Source organism: Zonotrichia leucophrys, chromosome 7 (assembly GCF_028769735.1).
Source record: "Zonotrichia leucophrys gambelii isolate GWCS_2022_RI chromosome 7, RI_Zleu_2.0, whole genome shotgun sequence".
NCBI classification, from domain to species: Eukaryota; Metazoa; Chordata; class Aves; order Passeriformes; family Passerellidae; genus Zonotrichia; species Zonotrichia leucophrys.
The window spans coordinates 29779417-29800756 of NC_088177.1; the positions used below are offsets into that span (position 1 = coordinate 29779417).

The 21340-nt window shown below is 57.1% G+C and overlaps 2 protein-coding genes across 6 annotated transcripts; one reads left to right on the top strand and one right to left on the bottom strand.

The window, feature by feature from the left end:
• Positions 1–54: 54 nt before the first annotated feature.
• Positions 55–5551, bottom strand: DNAJB2 (DnaJ heat shock protein family (Hsp40) member B2). 5 transcript variants are annotated; one of them, XM_064719105.1, is made up of 10 exons: positions 5078–5229; positions 4459–4547; positions 3246–3355; positions 2776–2829; positions 2513–2629; positions 2246–2335; positions 2017–2122; positions 1821–1891; positions 1373–1594; positions 55–442 (listed from the first exon to the last, which is right to left on the bottom strand). In XM_064719105.1, exons 2-10 carry the CDS (start codon positions 4521–4523, stop codon positions 432–434), a joined length of 846 nt encoding a protein of 281 aa, XP_064575175.1. In that variant the 5' UTR covers positions 4524–4547; positions 5078–5229; the 3' UTR covers positions 55–431. The 5 variants fall into 5 exon arrangements, with proteins under 5 accessions (XP_064575175.1, XP_064575174.1, XP_064575172.1 ...); XM_064719104.1 differs by having other exon boundaries at positions 2513–2632; XM_064719102.1 differs by lacking the exon at positions 5078–5229 and adding an exon at positions 5400–5551 and having other exon boundaries at positions 55–1594; positions 2513–2632.
• A 10430-nt stretch (positions 5552–15981) lies between these two features.
• LOC135450016 (tubulin alpha-4A chain-like) lies at positions 15982–19836 on the top strand. The gene is made up of 4 exons (XM_064717596.1): positions 15982–16080; positions 18099–18321; positions 18456–18604; positions 18782–19836. The coding sequence occupies exons 1-4, from the start codon at positions 16078–16080 to the stop codon at positions 19751–19753; spliced, it is 1347 nt and encodes a 448-aa protein (XP_064573666.1). The 5' UTR covers positions 15982–16077; the 3' UTR covers positions 19754–19836.
• The last annotated feature ends 1504 nt before the right edge of the window (positions 19837–21340 follow it).

The following is a 21340-nucleotide window of genomic DNA, read 5'->3' on the forward strand; positions in this document are numbered from 1 at the left end:
GCAAAGATGAGAACCCTGCATTCCCAGCCCAGAAAAGTCCCCACAGGCAGAAGCTACTGCAAACAGGTTTATTGACAGCTGTTAGCAGAAGGGGGGTAGAGAGGGGGGCTACAGCGAGGAGGGGGGCAGAGCCCAGCCCTGCTGGCTGAGCCCAGCCATGCTGCCCCTCGCTGCATACAGCCAGCAGCCTAATCTACAGCAACCCCCGTCACCACCCTCTCCACCACCCTGCGGTGCCCGGGGCCTCTCCCCCCAGCCCCGGGATTGCTCGGCCACAAGCCCTGTCGTGCCCCCCCTCACCGCATCCCACGGAGCCAGAGGGTGCTGGGGAAGGGGGTGGCAGGGGGTGGCCGTGCAGGGAGAAAGCGGAGTCCTGGCTGGGAGAACCTTCGTGGGCCAGTGGGCGTGCGCGGTCCCTGGGCGCAGCAGCCTCAGAACACACCTGGGGAGACAAGCGGAGGGGGGTACACAACAGCACCTGTGAAATCCTCCTCGGCCAAGGGCTGGGGAGAGGCAGGGAAGGAGGAAGGAAGGTCCCAGGCGGAGGAGGAAGACAGCCAAGGCAGAACTACGGGCAATGAAGAGGGAAGGAACACTTGTGAACAGCACGGAGGGTCACTGCTGCTGTGGGAAGCAAGGAGGGACAGTGCCCTGGAGGCTGTGCAAGGCATACAGAAGGGAGTGACCAGGCAGAGTCTGCAAGGAGACAGAGGAGCAGGGAGCACAGGCAGGAGCAACAGCATCCAGAGGGAAGAGACAAGACACAAGGCACCAAGCAGAGGCTATGTGCACAGCCCTCCTTGCAAGGAGGGGAGCTCAACTCAGCACTCCCTGCAGCCTGGGCAGGGGCAAGCTGCAGCCAGGGAGGCACCCGCTGGACACCCTGCCTGCCTGCAGGGCTGGCAGGGAGAGAGGGGTGGGCACAGCCAGAGCATGCCTGCCCATGGGCCCCCCACACTTCCAGCAGACAGGGCAGGAAGCTGCCCCTCTTCCTGGGACCCCATCAAAGGGGCTCCTCTTCAAGCCACTACCTCCAAGTCTGGGAGCCTCCAACGCTGGGATGCCACTAGCCATCCGCTCACCTGAGCAAGGAGGCAGGGCAGAAGAGACCCCCTCCCTTGCTAGGGGAGGCAGGAGCTGAGTTCCGAGCAGTGAGACTCCAGCCCTGCTTTCCTCTCCCTGCCTCACGCTCAGAGCAGGGGGCAGTGCCACAGCTTCACTTTGGGGGCAGGTTCGTGCCCCACTGCAGCAGAACTGCTGGCCCCCCGTGGCTCCTGCTCCAGCCCCCCCCGGGCACCGCGGGCTCTGCGGGCGGAGGATGGGCTGCTGTGGCTGCCCCCTGGTGCCGACAGGGAGCCGGGGCTGTGCCCACCTGCTTGGTGGTGCCCCGCAGCTTCCATCTCAGAGAGGCTGTAGGCCATGGCCAGCTGCAAGTCCTCATCCTCATCCTCGCTGTCCGTGTAGAGGCAGACAGGTGAGGAGCTCGAGGTCTGGCGTGAGGCTGGTGCTGGCGGTGAGGGGGGCCGTGGCCTGGGGAAGGCGTGCTGCTCCCGCCGGCTCAGCTCCAGCCCCAGCGCCATGTCATCAGGAACACCTGTGGGGACGGGGGCAGGGCTGCAGGACTCACCCACTCCAGTTCTCCAAAGATGGAGTGGGGCCCTGGCACCTCCAACCCACCCCACCAATCCTTCAGTGCAGAGCTCCGAACCAGGGCCAACCAAGGCTCAGTCCAAAACAAAGCCCGGATGCAGCACCTCCCAGACATTCCAAAGGGAAAGGGTGGAGACCTCAACAACTCAGTCTGCAGTGCCCCTTCTCACCATCGATGTGGATGGACTTCAGCTGCCCATCCTCCTCCACTTCCACCCGCTCCCGCCCGTTCTCAACAATCCTGCAGACAGACAGACAAACAGATGGACGGTCAAGGGCCATGCAGCACAGCAGGAAGCTGCAGGGTCAGAGGCCAGCTGGTGGAGGGAAGTCTGTGGGAGCAAGGTGGCCTGGCACTGCCCTCACCTCTTGGTGGTGATACGCCTGCCGTTAACAAAGGTGGTGGAGGTGGAAACAGAGCGGAAGCCCAGTCCTGCGTCTGGACCAGAGCTGAAGGATGAGGCAAAGAAATCTAGAGAAGGGAACAACAAGGTTGGTGTCAGAGTGGGCGGCAGGAGGGCAGGGGACAGACTCTGTACAGAGGAACACGGTGCTCTGGGACTCTCCTGCTGGGAGGAATGGCAGCATCTCCTACCTGAGGATCCTGGGAAGGGGGAAAAGAAGTGGCCTCCCCCATGGTGCCGGGGGCCAGGTCCTCGCAGCTCAGAGAAGGGCATCATGTCATCTGAAAGGCAGAGATCCCCCCCCATCAGCATTACCCCATCAGTTTGGTGAACCAGAAGCAGGGCACTGACATAGGGATCCACTGCCAGGGCCAGCTGTGAGCTCTATCCCCAGGCTCAGCAGCTGCCCCACAGACAGAGAGATGCCCAAGAATCAGCCTCCCCTGCCCCACACACACCAAAGAATTCAGCAAAGGGGTCTCGTCCGCCAAAGAACTCCCGGAAGACGTCGTGAGCGCTGCGGAAGGTGAAGGTGAATTCGGGGGCCCCAGCACTGGCCCTGGAGCTGCCTGCTCCTGCTGGAGAGAAGACACTCAGTGTTAAATGGAGCCCTGGGTGACATCTCCCCTGAAGGGTGCAGAGCCCTGGTGGCACTGAGCCACCCTGGGTCTTCAGGAAGGGATGTATCCAGAGCTGCACTCACCCCCAGGGCCCTGCTCACCTGCTCCCATGAGTCCATCCTTGCCATAGCGGTCGTAGATGTCACGCTTCTGCTCTGCAAGAAGAAAGGGGGCTGTGGAGAAGCTGCCTGCCATTTGGGGACAGGAGCACTGACACTTCTCACAACTAAGGGAGGTGCAGAACAGCAGGGAGCAAGAGGAGGTGGTTGGCACAAGCCCCAGCACTGAACTCAAAACCAAGTAAGACCACTGGGCAAGAATGCAAAAGCTTCAGGCCCATGGGGGAGAGCCCATTGTGAATGTCAACAGCTCAGCATCTCTCCCAAGGCTGTTTTGGGAGACATGTGAAGAAGTAACCAAGCCCCAAAAGCTGTGTGGTAAAGCTGCAGGGACCACTGCCTCCTGGAGACGGCCAGGGATGCAGCCTGGGTGAGCCCAGGAGCAGGACATGCCAGTGTGAACAGTCCCAAGGGCAGACACACACACACAAGACATCACTGTGGCCTCTTACTGTCCGACAGCACTTCATACGCCTCGGCGATCTCCTTGAACCTCTGCTCAGCATACTCCTTGTTGTCTGGGTTCTTGTCCGGGTGCCATTTCAGAGCAGCCTTCCTGTACCTGCACACAGGGCCAGTGATGGGCACGCAGCAGCCCTTGGCCTCTTGGGCCAGCAACCCCCACCTGAGCATGCACCTCCTAGCCTGGGCAGGAGCACCCCAAGCTGCTTCCCCCAGCACCCTACAGCCTCAGGCACTGAACAGGAGCTCCTGGACTAGTTCTTCCTTCCAACGGTATGTATTTTCATATATAAATACATATACATACATATATATAGATACATACATATTTATGCATACACACACCAACACACACAGACTAAACAAACAAACCAGAAATTACCCCAGAACTGCAGCACAACCACAGCAGAGCAATGTGTGCCCACCTCAGCTGCCCTCATCAATGGCTCTGGACAATGCTCATAGGTTTGTTCTGGAACCTTCATGGTCTCCACTGTGAGTGTGCATGGACCAGGGGTTGCTAGGGGCCCCCTGGGGCCAGGAGAACACCAGCAGCTCTCTCCTCCCCACTGCAGCTAGCTAGGGTTAACCCATGCTTCTCAGCTTCTCCCACTCCCCACTGGGAAGCCCCCCACGGGGACCTCTGCCACCTGTTGGCAAGCCAGCAATCTGCTGGCATTCCCCTCAGGCGATGCCTCACCCCAGTGAGAGCAGCAGCACCTGGGCAGGGCACCAGGCAGGAGTTGCAGACACTCAGGAGGCTCTGTCAGCTCCCCAACAGTACCTGAGGCACAGCACCCACCTGCCCACATCCCTAAAAGGGGACTGCTCTTCACTCTGTGACCTCCAGTCCCCTGACTTTGATGCCAGCAGAGTCCCTGTGCCCCAACTATCTGCCATCCCTGCACCCTTTGGCAGAGAGAGAGAGAAAGGGGAGCCTCCAAACACCACCAAGACTTGCCTCCAGCCCCAGGCTGACAGCAGGGAGAGAGGAACCAAACCCCACCAAAAGATGTCTTTGTATGGCAGCAAAGCCCAACCCTGCTCTGGCATCCATACAAAGGAAACAAAGGCTGAATTGTCACCTCTGGAGCTGGGCCCTGTCCCCACTGCCCCGAAGGGAGTCCCTGCCTCACTGGAACCAGGTGGGGGTGGCTCGGGGGACTCTGGCCCACAGGCAGAGGCACACTGCCACACACTTACGCCTTCTTGATGTCCTCAGCGGAGGCATTGCGGCTCACCCCCAGCGCTTCGTAGTAGTCGACCATGACGTGAGCTGTCCCACGGGGTCACTGCAGGGGGAGAAGGCAAAGTCAGGAATCCACAGGCACAGCCCGGTAGCGCTGGGTGTGGGACAGCAAGGGCAGGCTGTTCACCCTCTCTAGCGCCCCGGCCACCCCACTGCCTCCCGAGAGCAATCAGTGCCACAAGCCATGCCCAGCTCCCCAGCACCCTGCCCGCCCCTCGGCCCCCCCGGAGCACCGACAGCCCCGGCCGGGGACCCGTTGCTGCTGACGCACCGCCGTCCCGCCGGGTCACCCCGGCTTGCCCTGGCGGGGAGAACGGGGGAAGGGTCCCCGCTGCCGGTGCCGCTCCCTGCCCGCTCCCCCGGGGCTCAGTGGCGGGGCGGGGGGCAGCGGGAGGCCGCAGCCCGCTAAGGTGCTTAGCGGCTGGAGCGGATTAAGGGCTCAGCGGGGACCGTCCCCGGGCACGCCGGGACACTTCCACCGGCCGGCCCGCTCCGGGTGGGGGACAGGAGCAGAATGCGGCCGCTGCAGCCCCCCGCGACCCCCCGCGGTCCCGTCCCGCCCCCGGTACTCGCCCCCGGCCCGTGAGTCCCAGCTGACGGGAGGGCGGTGCTGGCGCAGGCACCGGCACCGCCGCGGCACTGGGCCCGCCCCCCGGCCCGGCCGTAAACACGGCGCTGCCGGGGCCACCCGCCGCTGCTGGAAGTTTCCGCACCCCGCCCCGCCGCCACCGGCGGGCGGCCCTGGGCCGCGGCCAGCGGATCTGGGGCACCGGGAGGGGCGGTGGTGGCAGCACGGCAAGGGACGGCGCCGGCCCCGCTCCCGCCGTGCGCCACGGGCCGCCTCTCCCCGGTGGCCGCTTGCGCCCCGCTCCCCCCGTCCCGGCCCGGGGCCCACCTGAGCGCCGCCACAGAGCCCTCCCCGCCCGCCCGGGCCGCCCGCGGCCGGTGTCGCGCGTCCCCCGCGCCCGGGCCACCGCGGGCCTGGAGGCGGCTCCGCTGCGTGACGGGCGGCGGCCGCAGCCAACCGCGGGCCCTGACGTTACGCCCTCGCCGTTCGCCGGGTGACGTAATGGGAGGCGCGTGCGGGCCAGCAGCCGGTCGAGCCCCTCTTAGCCCCGGTCTGGCCTCAGCCCGGTCTCCGTCCCCGCCGGCTCCTCCGCTCCCAGGGCCGCGCTGGGCCCCGGACAGTGCCAGCAAGGTGCGGTGCGGTGGCAGCGGCCTGTCCCGCCGGTGCCGGTGCTGACAGCGCACCGCAGCGAGGCACGGCTGCAGCCCGGGGCAGCGCCCGGCGCCGCGTGCCGCTGGCTGCCCGCCGAGTCAGCTGCCCGGCCGGTCCCGCCGGCAAGGAGGAGCCGGCCGGGGGGGGACAGCCGAGGTGACTCAGCGCTTTGTCGGGGCGGGGGACGTGACGGGGCGCAGCTTGCCGGAGTGGCGGGCACAGCTCCCTGCCAGCAGCCCGGGCCGACTGGCACCGCTGTGGCACCGCTGTGGCACTGGCAGGCCGGACCTGCAGGCCACCCGCGCACCAGGGTGCCCGGGCCCCGTAGAATGCACCGGGAGCTGCGTTGTTGGCTTTTCTCGCTCACGGCCCCTGCCCGGACAGCTGCTGCAGAGGAACTGTGCTCACCCATTCTCTGGGTCCTGGGCGGTCTCGGTCAGCTGCACCTCTGAATCCTCGCCACGGGGATTTATGATTCCCTCTTGTGGCCTGGATGGGAGAAGCAGAGAGCTTGATCTTTCTGCAGGGTCAGAGATTTTTGAATTCACTGCCCCACCTACACCACCGCTGCAAGCTTCCTCACCTCCCAGACATTCCTAGCTGGGAAGCCTGGCAGAATGAGGAGGCCTGAGACAGGCCGTTCCCAGCACTCCTCAGGGACAAGTTCCAGGACCGATATCCCCGAGAAAAACCTTCCCCAGCCATGAGTCGTGCGCCTGGGGTGGATGAAATGCCAAGGGCATAATCTCATATGCCAAAGGCATTTCTCTCTCCAAGGGATGGGAGACGGTCCCCTGCCGTCAGACAGCAATTTCCTTGATGATTTCCTTGAACAACTGCTTGGAGTACTTCCTGCCCCGGGGATTTTTTCCCTGGATGCCACTGCACACTGTCCTCCTGTACCTGTTTGCCCACGAGCAGGGAGCGGCTCCCTGGGGGCTGCCTGTGGCCAGGGCCCCTCCCCGGCTGCCGGGGCTCTGGTTTGGCCCACCGGCCCAGCAGTGGGTGCAGAGCCGGCATGGGCACTAGATGGAGCCACAGGCTGCTTCACAGGGATCCCATCCTGCGGCTGGGAGGGCGAGGAGGAGCCGAGTCTTGGCGCCTCGCTTTCCTTTCCCTGGCTTTTGCGGCTGATATGAGGACAAGGAGGCCCCCGGGATGACAGATCTCAGCTCGCTCTGTGCGCACCGGTGCGGAGGCCTCTGTGCTGGGATAGGAGAGAGCTCCATATGCTAGCTGTGAATCTGGAGCTGGGGGAGCACGTTGCTGATGCCTTCATGGCAAAATTTTCCCTCACACCTTGAGGATTTGGAGTGAGGAGGACTGACACCTCCCCACTATTCTTAGGGGAGGCAGTGGAGAGCTGGGCAGTACCGCACCACAGCACTGGTAGGAGAGAAAATGAGTGTCAGCCACACCTCATCCCAGACCTGCCACAGTCCCTCTTCTACTCAAAGCTGGCAGCAGCCAAATAAAAGAAGCCCACCACCCACTGGTGCCTCACACCTTCAGCTGCAGCACCCTGCCCTCTTTACCTGCCCTTTCCTCCTAGGTCTGCCTGAAGTCCTGCTGCTCACATCAGCTTTGAATCAAGCACAGGCATCTTGAGTGTGTCTCAAGAAAACCTTTATTTCTTAACAAATTTTGAGTATTGCTGTGTTGCAAGCTTGTTTTCAGCTTTTCAGGGTCTCAAAAATGCTCATGAAATACTCTTGAGACTTTCTGAGGAAAGAGATTTTGGGTGAGCAAAGCAGGACGCCAACGGACCAAATGTTTTTATCCTGGTTACCCAATCTCTCAGGAAGCCAACAGAATTGCATCATAAACCCATGATATATTATTACACAAACCACAAATTAAGCTATATATTTTTTTCAGCACTGCACAACATTTCAGCTTTTGATTTCCACATGAAAACACAAGCCCTTTCACAGCCTTAACAAAACTGACAATTATGTACTGAAAAATTGTATTCTTGGCAATTTTTGAGCTAAGAAGTGCTCAGCAAGTCGTGTGCCTGCTGCTCCCCTCATCACATGCAGCCAACTCCCTTCCTTTTCTTCCCATCCCCCATTCTACCTTCCTCTTCTCCCCTATTCCTTGCAGTGGAGATGCAGCAGGGAAGGAGCAGGAGCCAACACCACTAGGATGGAGTGAGAGGGTATGACCAGAGTCAGACAGGCTCATGGGTGCCATTTCTGTGCCACCTTCCTCTGCCTGCCTGCCTGCTTCTAGGACAGATGGTGATGCTGGCCATCTCTTGGCATGGCCCAAAAAAGGGGTCAGTGGGAGCTCCAGGGCTTGCTCACCCCTGAAAGGGCTTCAGTAGATTGGGGACCCCCAAGTACAGGGGGCTGGTGAAGACATTGCTTGAGCAATTTTTAAAATCCCCATTGGTTCTTTTACTCCCATTTTTCAAGTCCACATTGGTTCTTTTACTCACAGTCCTGCTGTCTCATCCAAAAAGCCCTGTCCACCCTGCCTAACTTCCCTGCACAGCTAATTTCTTCACACCTTCATGTTTTTCATGTTCTGCATGTTTGTCTTGGAGGCCAAGCTTTCAGCCACCTGCCCATCTCCTTGTCCACTCTGTTCTCATCTCAGCTGGCTGCTTTAGAATTGGTGCTGCTTTAGTCCTTCTAGGGACTGGGGACAATCCAGGCAGGCAAAGTCATGCAGCTGCTCCTGGTTTGCATGGCAGAACAGAGAAGTGAGAAACAGCAAAGTCAGGGTGGCTTTGGTTCAAGCAGGGCGATGACTTTGAGGCAGATTTAGCAATGTGACAGAGCCAGGCTGTGTGTCCCAGGCTCTGCCTTGCAGGGATGCTAGAGTGTGCTGACAACGGGGATGCTGCCCCAGCCAAAACCCAGGCAAAACTGAGGTGCTTGCAGATTTTAAATCAACAGAGTCAGAGGCTGGCAGAGATGGCAGAAGCCCATGACTGAACAGGTTATCCGTGATGAGCAGGCACACAGGCCCAGGGAGCAGCTGAGCCTCATAGCAGCAGGGTTTTGCCCACATCCCTGGCGTGTGGTTGGTGACAGGTTGGGCTGGATAATGCTGTGGGGCACAGGAGCAGAACACCCCAAACTCATCCACAGGGAAGCTGGGACTGCATGGGCTGGATCAGATCCCAGGGGAAGGGAGATGAGAGATAATGAATAGACTGATACCCCCTCCATATGCTAGGGAACCCTCCAGCTGCAGAGGGAGCAGAAGCTGCAGCTCACCCTGGACAGGAAGGGATCCTGTTGTGAAGCAAAACCTGATTTTGCTCATGCACACCAACATGTCCATGCCACATCCTCCCAAGCTCCACATCCCTCGTGTTCATCTGGCTTGGCCAGGATTTCCTGCAGTGCCTGGTAGGACTGGGGTCACAGGCTGGCTGGTCCTCACTGTGCCCTCCAGCTCCATGCCCAGCCTTGGCCCTTTGTCTTCATCTAGGCATGGCTCAAAGGCAAACAGTTAGCCAAGCAGGGACAGGTAAAAAAGGACATGGAGCAAATGCATTTGCATGAGAAGAAAACAAGAAAGAGGAAAAAAGAATGCCAGAAAGCAACTTTCTGTGGTTTTCCACAGCCCTTGGTGCCTAACGACCAGTGCAAGAGTGGAACCTTGGAGACAGTGCTGTGGATGCAAAGAGAAGTCTGCAGTTTGGATGCCATCTGTAACATACCCACCGTAACACATTACCTGCTGAAATCGACATTTGCAGTTCGTCAGGCCCACACTGAGAGCATTAGTGAGCCTAACCGAGGGTCTTGCTGAGCTGCTGATGGCAATTTTTAGCTGAGCTGGGAAAACTGGGGTAATTCCAAAGGACTGGAGAACAGAAATCACTCCAGTCATTAAAAAAATTAACTGGTTGACCCAGAAAACTCTAGATTACTGATAATACCAGAAAGAAATAACAGAATAATTATTTTTATTCTATCAGCAGAGAATACTGAAAAATGTATTTACTACTGTATCCTTGTCTCAGGTAAGGAAAGTGTTGCTTTGCAAACTTGTCATCACCTTCAGCATGATTATATGTCTGGCTGATTCAGATCAACACCACTGGTATGACACCCTCACTTGGAAGCTGGCACAAGATAATGCTAACAGTATTTGCATAAATCGCGGCATTGCTGCAAAAAAGGGGTGAAACAATCAGTTTTCTGTGTCCACAGATGAAGGAAGCTCAGAGCTGCTGCCAATGGTCTTTCCAGATCTACTTTTTGTGTTGCCCCTATATTTATTTTATTTGAATATTTATCTTGGCATACCAAGCCAGAGTGTTTTGCACCAGAGGCATCAAAGGTGTGCTTGTTAGCCAGGAGCAGTGGGGATCCCCAGGGCTGATTGCAAGGCCCACCGTGATAAGAAGTTTTTACTAAGAAAAATTTGGGATAATGCTAAGCTTGGCAGGGTAGTAACTATTGAAGGGGAGAATTAAATCTCAAAGATGGTTAAGAGTTGTCTGATTTAAAGGCCACATTACAACAAAATTGCTTGAAGTAATTACTTTGAGAATTTTAGGAAGGGGCAGTCTTGTCACTTATTACCCTGCACATCCTCTGGCCACCCTCACACTTGATCAGCAGCAGTGTGGGATTCATTTCAAGACCCTGGATCAAACCGTGGAAGCCAGGGGAGCCTGGCAGGGGTCCCAGCAGCTCTTTGCTGATGATTCACTGTTGCAAACCAGCACGTGGGTTCCTGCCTGGCCGGCACCACGCCCTCCTCACAGCAAGTTCCATCCCTGCCTTTCTTCCTGAGCAGACCTGTCATCTCAATAACTGAAACCAGGAGTGTTTGGCAAGTGGGTCTTCCACGTTAATCAGCACCTAATAAAGCTGCTTAGGGTGCCCCAACATAGGCAGGAGTGCTTGGTGCCCAGCTCTTGCCAGACTGCATCCTCCTGCCTGGGAGGTGGCAAAGCTCTCCAGAATGTGCCCAGTGCCAGGCTATTAAGTGGCAGAACAAGAGCCAGGCTGTCCAGGCCACTCCATCACAGGGGAGGGCACAGCAGCCCTAGCTGTTCTCAGGGTGCCTGGAGGTGGCCTGTCCTAACGAGGAGGGACACATTAAGCATGAAAATTCAGCAGATTGGTGCTCCAAGACCTTGCAACAGAGAAATTCTGCCAAATAGCTGTTATTTCACATGCACAGCCTGCCATCATCTGGCTTAACTCTGCTAGGAGGCTCTCAGATACCAGTTTGAGCCAGGTATCCTCAAGATGGCCATTGAGCTCGAGGTGTCAGCCCACTGACTTGAGGCCACTGGCTCCCAGCCCCAGGCTCTGGGAGGAGCAGGAGGACAGCCCTTGTTTCACAATATCACACTCTCTCTGCAGGCATCAGCTCCTGGCAGGAGCACTCTGGGAGCCATTACCCAGCAGAGTTATTAAATGCATCTTTTATCACATTAACTGTTTCCCTCTGACATCCAACAGTGCTTGGCCAGCTGCCAGCACCTCCTTTCTACTTTTAACAGCTCTACAGCAATCCCCAGTACTCCAGGCTAGTTTCTCCAGGCCCAGCTCTGCCCTTGGCTTGCCCTGGGGCGAACAAACTGTTTGCATTATTATACAACTCGCTTCCAGGTGTAAGTATAAAACAAAACACCTTGCAGACATCTCTCCAGCCACGGGATGCTCAACTGCTCTCCAAAGGCCAGGGCACAGTGGGGCCGTTGTGAAGAAGCTTCTGTGACAGGAATTATTTCCTTTCCCAGTGGGTGCAGGACTGGCCCACCTGGCTGTGGTTTATGTACCTCAGAGGAGGGGGTGCATGTGCAGAGCTGCCCCGTGTGAATCTGCCATGTCCCGTGTGCTGCTTGGGGGCTCACTGCTGTCCCGCAGGCAAGGCATGAGCTCCTGGGAGCAGGGGAAGTGGTGGCAGCTTCTTGCCCCATCACTGCCAGCTCATGTCTCTGGCATTGCGACAGAGCTGGCCACAGCTTTGTTGCTGTTCTGAGAACTTGTAGGACAGGAAGGCCTAAAGGGCTAGGCATGAAGACATCACCATGCCTACATTTCTGTCTGGTGTATGGAGAGCCCCTTCAGCCTTCTGGGGTAACCCATATCCCTCCAGGAGCTCCTACCATCACACAACCTTGCAGAATTCATTGCACTTCTATTTCCAGGTATTCGTGCACTGCTTGTGCCATCACCAGCTCTGAGAGCTGACGGAGAAGAGGAAAAGCATCACTGGCACCTCCACAAAAGCCCATCAGCACTGCACACGGGTATTCCCTGAGAACATGGGCCCACCTCAGCCACTCAGTCCCTCTGCCACCCGCCTGGAGGCAGATTGTTCACACCAGGCATGCTCAGACCTCTGACATGAAGTCACTGCAATTAGCCAGGTGAGGTTTTATTTTGCTGCCGTGGGTGTGTAGCTGCCTTTCCCAGGACATGAAGAAAGGCAGGTGACACCGCAGCCAGGGCAGCTGGCTCTGAGCCAGGCAGGCTGCTCCCCCAGGGCCTGCCGTGCCTGAGAAAGAGCTCGTTCCAGCTTGTCCCACAGCCCCTTTTAGCCTGGCGGGCTGGGGCTTGGCTTGTGGGGCTGCCTGTGTCCCGGGAGTGCCTCCCTCTCCTGCCCTGTGATTCAGGGCTTAGGACTGTAGCGAGGTCTGGAATTAGCTTCATTGTTTCTGTGCCGGGGCACACGCTCTGGGCAATGCAGCACGCCTTGCACAATTGACTTCATTATATCTGAACCAGCAATTATGCTGCTGCTGCTCAGCTGCAGCAGAAAACTTCTGTCAGATCACTACTGTGCCCTACATCCCAGCAGGTCTCTAGGAGTAAATGCCATGTGTGGGTTGCTGAAGATGTTCAGTGAGGCCTTTATTGAGTCTCTTCTTGGTCTTCTGATTCTCCCCCTTCTTTCCTTGCAGCCTGTGATATCTAGCCTACCTTCTTTCTCATCTCTGGATCAGCTCTACCTACTCCAGATGAGGGAGGAGGTACTCAGAGGGCCCTCTGTGACCTAGACAAGGCATGTATATCTTAAGGAATGGCAGAGGGAACATCTTCTGCCCGTCTCCATGCTGTGCTAGAATTTTTCAGGGTGGCAAAGTATGTCCCAAGTGCTGCCATAGTAGAATCTCAGCAGCACTGGGACATATGATGCTGGGCCATCAGCAGGAGCCAGCTGTGCTTTAGGGACCCTGCACAATGTTCAGTGGGACTCTGCTGAAGCAGTTGGCATCACAAGGGCCTTGCTGGAACTCACATCTGCAACATGCAGTCGAGCTCCACGCTTTCAACAGACTTGTTGGTTGCACCAGCCAACCTTGTCCGGCCTGTGCCACAGCTGGAGAGCAAACTGCACAGGGCACTGATGGGCTGCAGGTACCTCCTGGCTTCTCCACCTCCCCACCTGCTAAGAGGATTAAGGGCAGAGCAAGGACAGAGTGAGGGGTAAGCAGGGCAAGCACGGATACAACCTCTTTGGGAAGCTCCTGGCTGAGATTAGAGACACAGACAGGAGCCCTGCTCCCGAAGCACCTCTCACCATCCGGTCTTTGCTTTAAAGTGGGGGGCACAGTGGGCTTCCTTGCCAAACCCACAGCACAGCTGTGCTCTGTTCTACCTTCCCAAGAAGGACATGTCCCCAAACTGCCCCTGACACTGTTTGCTCTGCCTGGAGCAGGCAGGGTGGAACTGAGGTCTTAAAACTGGAACAATAGTTTGGGCTTTCCTCAGCAAGGAGAGCAGGGAACTGGGGTGTGGATGGGAGGTACCAGGCTGGGCTCTGAACTCATCTCCTCCCCAGTTTCAGCTCTGGGTGCTTTAGGTGTGGCAGTCTTTAACATACTTCTGGAAGACAGCTATAGAGAGAGAGGCTTTGTTTGGGTAACTGCAAGCTCTGCTCAGAGATGTTCTTGCACCAGCCAGTACCTGCCAAGAGCTGGCTGGTTTCTGACGGTGGCAAGCAGGGGCTTCCCCTGCAGCAGGCAGGGCTCTGCCCCTCAGGTATCTTCAGTGTTTTTCCCATTCTTCACTAAAGAGATGGTTGACTTCTGACTCTTTAGCCTAGAATTCTCCTTGTTTGCTATTTGCATCTCTCTCTGGTTGCTGATGCAGGGTCTAACTATGTTCTGAGCATCGATGAAAATGTTTCCTGAGCAATTCTTGTAATCGTGTGACTTCTGATGTTGTCTGAAAACATTTGCAAGGCTTTCTTAGATGTGTGGGTAACATCCCTGCAAGAGAGGGGTTGCCTCAGGACAAATCCAGCCAGAGTGAGCTCAGCCTCTGCTGTGTGCTTTCAGGCTGCTGCTACCAGCATCTGGCAGGCTGCTGAGCAGTTAGGCACTGACAAGATGCAGCTGATTGGTGCTCCCTGGATTTAGCCAGATGTTCTTAAGCATTTCAAAAAAGCTTAGACATCTGTTTGGGCATTTCAGATCAGAGGCACGTGGGGATGCGCAGCTCCCAATGACTCACGGCTCTCTTGTCAGTTATTCCCACTCTGATTGCCCAACAAAACAGCCTCTGAGTGGGTATTTTCACTGTGAACACACATTTGCAGCATTGACAAATCAGGGACATTTCACTCTCAACTCTCCACCACCATGGAACATAAACTGATCCATGATTTTGCACCCCTGAGTACCACCAGATCGTTATATGAATCTTCAGAATTTGGGTGAACTGCACAGCCTGACATGCTGCTGGCTGCCTAGCTCTGCTTCCAAGCATGCTGAAGGCATTTGTGCTATAAATGCCCCAGAATTAATTTGCACCGTGGAATTAAGGAGGGTTCCAGGACACACCCAGTGAGAAGTGACTCCCTGGCATCCACTGCATGTTACAATGAACACCTTGGTGAAGATTTTCACAGGGAACATGATACCATCACTCCTTTTCACTCCAATTAACTTCTGGGGCTCAAATTTTGATGCCTTAGTGCTACCAATTACTCTCTCACTCTCATGGACTGTCTGCATCAGCATGGTCTGTGTTATCTAGTGATCTCTGAGGTCACTCAAAGGACATTTATACCACAGAGAGGCATTTCCAGAGTTATCCAGTCACCACAGAATCCTCTGCAGGTTCAGCAGCACTTATTACCTGGGGCATTTCTGTGGGGAAAAAAAAAACCACAACACAAAACTCAATATTTTCCCATCAACTTGATTAAACCCACTCTGATCCTCTGGCTCAGCCATTTAATCAGGTCTCAAAAATGTGTTGCTTAGACACCAGCACAGGCTTTGCAGTAGTGCTCTTGCAATCAGTCACTTTTCACATGCTCATCAGTGAAGGTGACACTTTCCAGGTGACTCAGGCACAAAGAAAGGCTATTGTGGGTGGATGATTTAGGTCCAGCTTTCAATTTTCAGATCAAGCTGAGAGATGACAGCACTTTTCAGTGAAAAATCATTAAGTCGGAGTGCTGAGGCAGATGCAGGGCTGGTTCTGCACCACAGTGGATGCTTTGAGTATTTTGGAAGGGGTAGGACACATTATTCTTTGTAGTAAGGCCAGACATCAGTGAAGTCACTGTAGATTCCAATCAAACCCTCCAAGGTGCTCCAAGCTCTCCCTGCACCCTCACTATTAATTTCATAAAGCTTTGAGATCAGATCAAACCAGTGAAGGTAATGCAGAGCCAGGATGGAGAAGCAGCCCTGTGTCAGGCAGGGCTTTCAACACAGCCCTGGGGCACAACTGTGCTTGAGGGGCTTGACACAAAGGACAGGACTGAGTTTTCCTGCTTTTTTTTCAGTGATCTCCAAAGAGGATAGGAAAGTTTGGGCTCGTCTCTGGAGGGTTTCCTCCACCAGGGTTTCCTCCAGAGATTCTCCGGTGTTTTTCAAGAAGCCTTGGATGGCTGCCAGAGACCTGGCTCACTCAAGGATCACATCAGCACCTAAGCCCACCAGGAGGGAGGACCTGGCCAAGCTCTTTGCTGGTTTTCCTGCTTCAGCCCCCAAAGTCTCTCCTGGTTGTGCCTGGATGGTGTCTTTCACCAGCAGGACACCAAGCTGGAAGGGGCCCTCTCTGTTCTTCAGCAGAACCCCTCTGCCAAGACTGGCAAGCGCAGCAGGAACAGCACTTATGCCCCACTGCCCTTTCCTCGGGGGGACCCCCGGGAGCCCCACTGAGGGGATGCTGCTCCCCGAATGCCCCACGAGTGCACCCGCCAGGCAGCACAGCCCCATCTATGCAAATCTATGCAAATATGCGCAATGCACGCAAATCTGTGAAAGCGCTAAGGCAGTCTCGGGCGGGGCGGCCCGCCCCGGAGCGCCGGTGCCGCCCCCGGTATAAGGCGGCGGCGGCGGGGCCGTCCCGGAGCGCGGAGCTGCGGCAGTCCCGGGACAGGAGGCTCGTGCGGCAGCGGCGGCATCATGGTGAGTGCCAGCCCCGGCTGCTCCCTCCCCCCGGTCCCGCCGGTGCTCCCCGCAGCGGGCCGGGCTCTCCGCGCCTTCCCGGAGGGCTCTGCCCGGAGCCCAGCAATGCGGGCAGCTGGCCACGGGAATGCCCGCCGTGCTCCCCTGCCTTTGCCTGGCTTCAGCCTCTTCCTGAGCTGCTCCCTCCCCGGCTCTCAGCAGCCCCCCTTCTTCAGGCATCCCCTTGTACCCGTGGCAAGGAGGCCACCAGCGAGTCCCCCGGCTGCGGGGACGCCACGTCTCATCCCTCTGCCACTTTGAGTAGTGTCGGTTCCTGCCCGTGTCCCGCGGTGCCATCCCCGGTGCGGGGAGTCTGCCAGCCCCCCACGCTGCCGGCCCACAGCTGAGCTCCGGCAGTAAGCTGTGGCTTCCTTCACCCACTGCCTGCTCCAAGGGTGGGCATCACGGTGGGTGGGCTTCCAGGCTGCCCTGCCGCCGTGGTCCTGCGGCCATCTCTGCCTCATGAGCTCTCCAGCTGCCCTGGAGAGCATCCCAGCCCCAAGGTTTCCCGGGCACCCTGCCTGCTGTCCCGCGGATCTGCACTCCCAGCCCTTCCTGTGCCAGACTTTGCCGTGGAGAAGGCAGAGTCTACTGGCTGGAGAGCAGCAGTGCTGTGTCCTGGTGCTGCTGGGCTCTGCCCAGCCTGGTGTCAGCGCTGGGTCCCACAGAGCCGGTCTGGCTGCTGCTTGTTGTTGGGCTGAAGTGCAGTGAGCAGCATAACCCTCTGCCACCCCCATGCTAAATCACAGGGTCCCTTGCCGGGGAGCAGTCCTCTCTCATCTCCTCTTCCTTGATGTGCTTGCATCTGTGCCAAGTGTTTTCTGTGCCCTTCTGTAGAGGATCTTGGAAGACTTACCTCAGGTCTTAAGTCCTCAGGTCTTACCCTTAGCTTCTTGTGTTACACAACATTTATGGACCTGCTGGGAGGGATAGGTGGGGTATTGCTTTGCTATTGTTGCACCTCAGCTTTGGGAAAGGTGAGGACATGGCCTTCTGCCTCTCACCATGGCTATCAAGGGCTAATTTTTTTGCCATCCTTCACTGTCTCTGCTGGCTCTGAAAGGCAGCACCGAGAGCACTTTAGGTGCAGAGAGCCAGGACATGCTGCATCCTGTGCAACTTTGTGGGACAGCAGCCATTGCCCTGCTCCTGCAAAATGGCTGGTTCCACCAGCTTCCTGCCAGCTGACTCATACTGGGGCACCAGGCTCTGGGAATCCGCCTTGATTTGGATGCTCCTCTGACTCAGTTGTGCCTGATGACACATCCAAATCCCTGGCAACAGCAGGTCTAAGACACTGAATACTTTCATTCTTACCAAAAGAACTGCAGGCTCTGGGGTGCCTCCTCTGAAGGGAGTGAGGTGGTAGAGTCCACCATCACCTGGCTTCTCCTGGGGGACCCTTGAAGCTGTGAGCTAGGAGACCCTCCCACCTCAGCCTTTCTGTTGACTTAAAAAGTGCAGCTAACGCTTCCTCCCCCTCTAGAGCTAATTTAGGGAAGCTGAGCCTCAGAGCATGGCAACCATTCATGTTTGTAAATCCCCCCTCTTGCTGGGCACCCATCCTCAGTGCCCTCAGTTCCCAGTGTCCTGGAGGTGCTCAGCCATCTCAGCCTCCAGCTCTGTTGTTGGAATAGCAACAGGGGCTGTGCCAGATGCTGCAGGGCCTCAGCCCTTATGCCACATGGATGTTTGGGCAATGGAGATGCTCACTGGATGCTATCCAGGGCTGTGGGTGAGGCCAGTCCAGGGGATGGGTGGCCTGATATTCTGGGCTGCTGCAGATGGGTCTGCATCTCCTTGGGCCCCTGAGGTGGTCAGTGCAGTGATGCGAGGCAGAGCACTAGATGTGGGAGAAAGCAGAAAACTGAAATGGACACAGGCGCCCAGACACGAGGGCAGCGTGGCTTGCCCCAGTGCTTCCAGGGCTGTGCACTTCCTGCAGTGATTGCATTTCTGACCCTGCCTCCCCTCCGCAGCGCGAGTGCATCTCCGTGCACGTCGGCCAGGCCGGCGTCCAGATGGGCAACACGTGCTGGGAGCTGTACTGCCTGGAGCACGGCATCCAGCCCGACGGGCAGATGCCCAGCGACAAAACCATCGGCGGGGGGGACGACTCCTTCACCACCTTCTTCTGTGAGACTGGGGCTGGCAAGCACGTGCCACGGGCCATCTTCGTGGACCTGGAGCCCACCGTGATTGGTGAGTGCAAACTAACTGGGCTCTGATAGTGGTCATTATTTTGGGCAACAGCCCATTGCAGGACATTCCCAAGAGCGCTCTTGCTACCTTTCCCCAGATCTAGTTAGCGAATCAATTTTGCCACTCTCTCCTAGATGAGATTCGGGGAGGAGTCTACCGGCAGCTCTTCCACCCTGAACAGATGATCACTGGCAAGGAGGATGCTGCCAACAACTATGCACGTGGGCACTACACCATCGGCAAGGAGATCATTGATCAGGTGCTGGACAGGATCCGTAAGCTGGTGAGTGACTGCAGAGAGGGGATGTGTCTCCCTGGACTGGGGTGCAGCATCATTCGGGGTGGGAGCGTGGCGTGAGCTCTGCTGCACCTTGGGAGGAATCTGCAGCTACACAAAAGTCTGAAACTTCCCTCCAGCCAAGTCAGAACGTGAGGGAATGTTACTTGTCTCTCTCCACAGGCTGACCAGTGCACAGGCCTCCAGGGATTCCTGGTGTTTCGTAGTTTTGGAGGTGGCACTGGCTCTGGATTCACCTCCCTGTTGATGGAGCGACTCTCCGTTGATTATGGCAAGAAGTCCAAGCTGGAATTCTCCATCTACCCAGCACCACAAGTCTCCACTGCTGTGGTAGAGCCCTACAACTCCATTCTCACCACCCACAGTACATTGGAGCACTCGGACTGCGCTTTCATGGTGGACAACGAGGCCATCTACGACATCTGCCGCCGCAACCTGGACATCGAGCGCCCAACCTACACCAACTTGAACAGACTCATCAGCCAGGTTGTGTCATCCATCACGGCATCACTACGGTTTGATGGAGCCCTGAATGTGGATCTGACCGAGTTCCAGACCAACCTGGTGCCCTACCCTCGCATTCACTTCCCCCTGGCCACCTATGCTCCTGTGGTTTCTGCTGAGAGAGCTTATCACGAGCAGCTGTCAGTGTCAGAAATCACCAACTCGTGCTTTGAGCCGGCTAACCAGATGGTGAAGTGTGACCCTCGCCATGGCAAGTACATGGCGTGCTGCCTGCTGTACCGCGGGGACGTGGTGCCCAAGGACGTCAACGCCGCCATCGCCACCATCAAGACCAAGCGCAGCATCCAGTTTGTGGACTGGTGTCCCACGGGCTTCAAGGTGGGCATCAACTACCAGCCCCCCACGGTGGTGCCAGGGGGGGACCTGGCCAAGGTGCAGCGCGCCGTCTGCATGCTCAGCAACACCACGGCCATCGCCGAGGCCTGGGCTCGCCTGGACCACAAGTTTGACCTGATGTACGCCAAGCGCGCCTTCGTGCACTGGTACGTGGGCGAGGGCATGGAGGAAGGGGAGTTCTCCGAGGCGCGGGAAGACATGGCCGCTCTGGAGAAGGATTACGAGGAAGTGGGCCTGGACTCCTACGAGGATGAAGATGAGGGTGAGGAGTAGAGAAGCTACAGGCCTAAAAAGGACCATGCTTCCTGCCCCTATTGTCTGCAGAAACCCTTTGCAATAAACCATTTCAGATCTTCCATGTGTCCCAGTATCGCCCCAGCTGTATCGGTTTCTTGCCAGGTCTGGTGTGTGATGAGTGCTTCAGCCCTGCTACTGGTGCTGCTATGCTTCCTCCCAGCTCTTCTCCAGCTGCAGATCTCCCCTTGTGTGAGAGCCCCATAGCAGAGGGATCTGTCCAGGACACATGGCAGGCTCTAGGAAGGTGCTGGAGCACGTCCACCAAAGGGATCTGCAGGAGTGCTGCTGATGTGATAGAATTACCAAACTTAGGCATGGTGTCCTCTGTCTGGGAGTACCTCTGCCCTCAGCCTGCCCTGCTGCGCCAGTGCTCTGCCTTCCCCCTGGGGCATGTGGCCCCACTCCACCCGGCCCAGATCATCTTCTGCATTTGTCCCCATTCTGAGTCCTGTCACTGCCCTGCCTGCTGGTAAGGAATCCCAGCATCAGCTCCTGGCTCCAGCTGCAAACTGGAGATTTCTCTTACCCATTATCCAGTGTGCTGTTTCCAGAGATTAATTTTCCCCGCTTACCACTAATGCTCCAGCTATATCGACCCACGGGGGCTGTCCTCCCCTGCCCTCCTCCTCCCAGCATGCACCCGTGTCAGCTGGAGGGGAGAGTGGGGGCCAGCCCTGGCTGCTGGAGCACAGCCAGGGACTCATCCCTCTGCGCAGGGCTGCTGGCACCGCTCTGCTTGCCCGAGACTGGAGCGCCAGGCTCAGACTGAGTGGTGCCTGCTGCTGCTATGCCAGGGCAGGAGTCACTGCCCCTCAAATCAGGTGCTGCTCTGATCCACTCCTTATGTCTTGTCTGATTGAGGGGAAAGGAGGGAATCTGGTCCGAGTAATTTCATTGCTGACATCTTCCTGTGTCTTCACAGACATGACTGCCACCAGAAGGATGTTGGAGTTGGAATTGTGTCCTATAGCTTTTTCTAGAAGTTATCCTGCACCTCTGACCTGGACAAGGGACCCAGTAGTGTCTCCTGGCCTGCTGCTGAGCAGCAGAGGGCCATCCATCCCCATGGCCAGGGAGGGGTAGCTGTGTGACCCAAGGTCCTGGCATCAAAGACAGAGCCCTCTCCCTGCTCAGGCAGCACTCAAGGCTGATGTCCAGGCATCCTCAGTAGCAGGATCAGCCCTGGCCTTGGCAGGAGTGGCTGCACTGGCCAGGGCTCAAACAGAGCTGCTGCTCTGAATGTAGTCACAAGTTATTAACAGCAAGCAGGCTGCAATGACCCTTTTTTGGCAGCCCAGATTTGTCATGCAGATCTGCAGCCTCGAAGGGTTGTGCAGCACTGCCTGTCTGTCCCCACCGGGAGAGAAGGGCAAACCTTGGCTGGAGCCTCCCAGAGCATCATTGGCGAAGGGAGGTTTGGGGGACAAACTGGGCTCCTGAATCTGATTCGTGTCTCTATCGTGTTTCTCCTCCTTTCTCCTGATCTAGAGGCCCAGGGGGACTCGGGGTCTTCCCACATCCTTGGGGGAGCTGGTAGCAGAACGGGTTAGGGACTCTTCCACC

Bases quoted from the DNA above. Each gene is read 5' to 3' on its own strand.
- DNAJB2 (XM_064719102.1), bottom strand. From the start codon at position 4,523: ATGGTCGACTACTACGAAGCGCTGGGGGTGAGCCGCAATGCCTCCGCT. The intron at 2,336-2,512 runs GTGTGTGTGGGG...TCTGCCTTTCAG, and splicing joins CCCCTTTGCTGAATTCTTTG to ATGACATGATGCCCTTCTCT. The intron at 1,892-2,016 runs GTGAGGGCAGTG...GTCTGTCTGCAG, and splicing joins AGGCGTATCACCACCAAGAG to GATTGTTGAGAACGGGCGGG.
- LOC135450016 (XM_064717596.1), top strand. The intron at 18,322-18,455 runs GTGAGTGCAAAC...ACTCTCTCCTAG, and splicing joins CCTGGAGCCCACCGTGATTG to ATGAGATTCGGGGAGGAGTC. The intron at 18,605-18,781 runs GTGAGTGACTGC...CTCTCTCCACAG, and splicing joins TGGACAGGATCCGTAAGCTG to GCTGACCAGTGCACAGGCCT.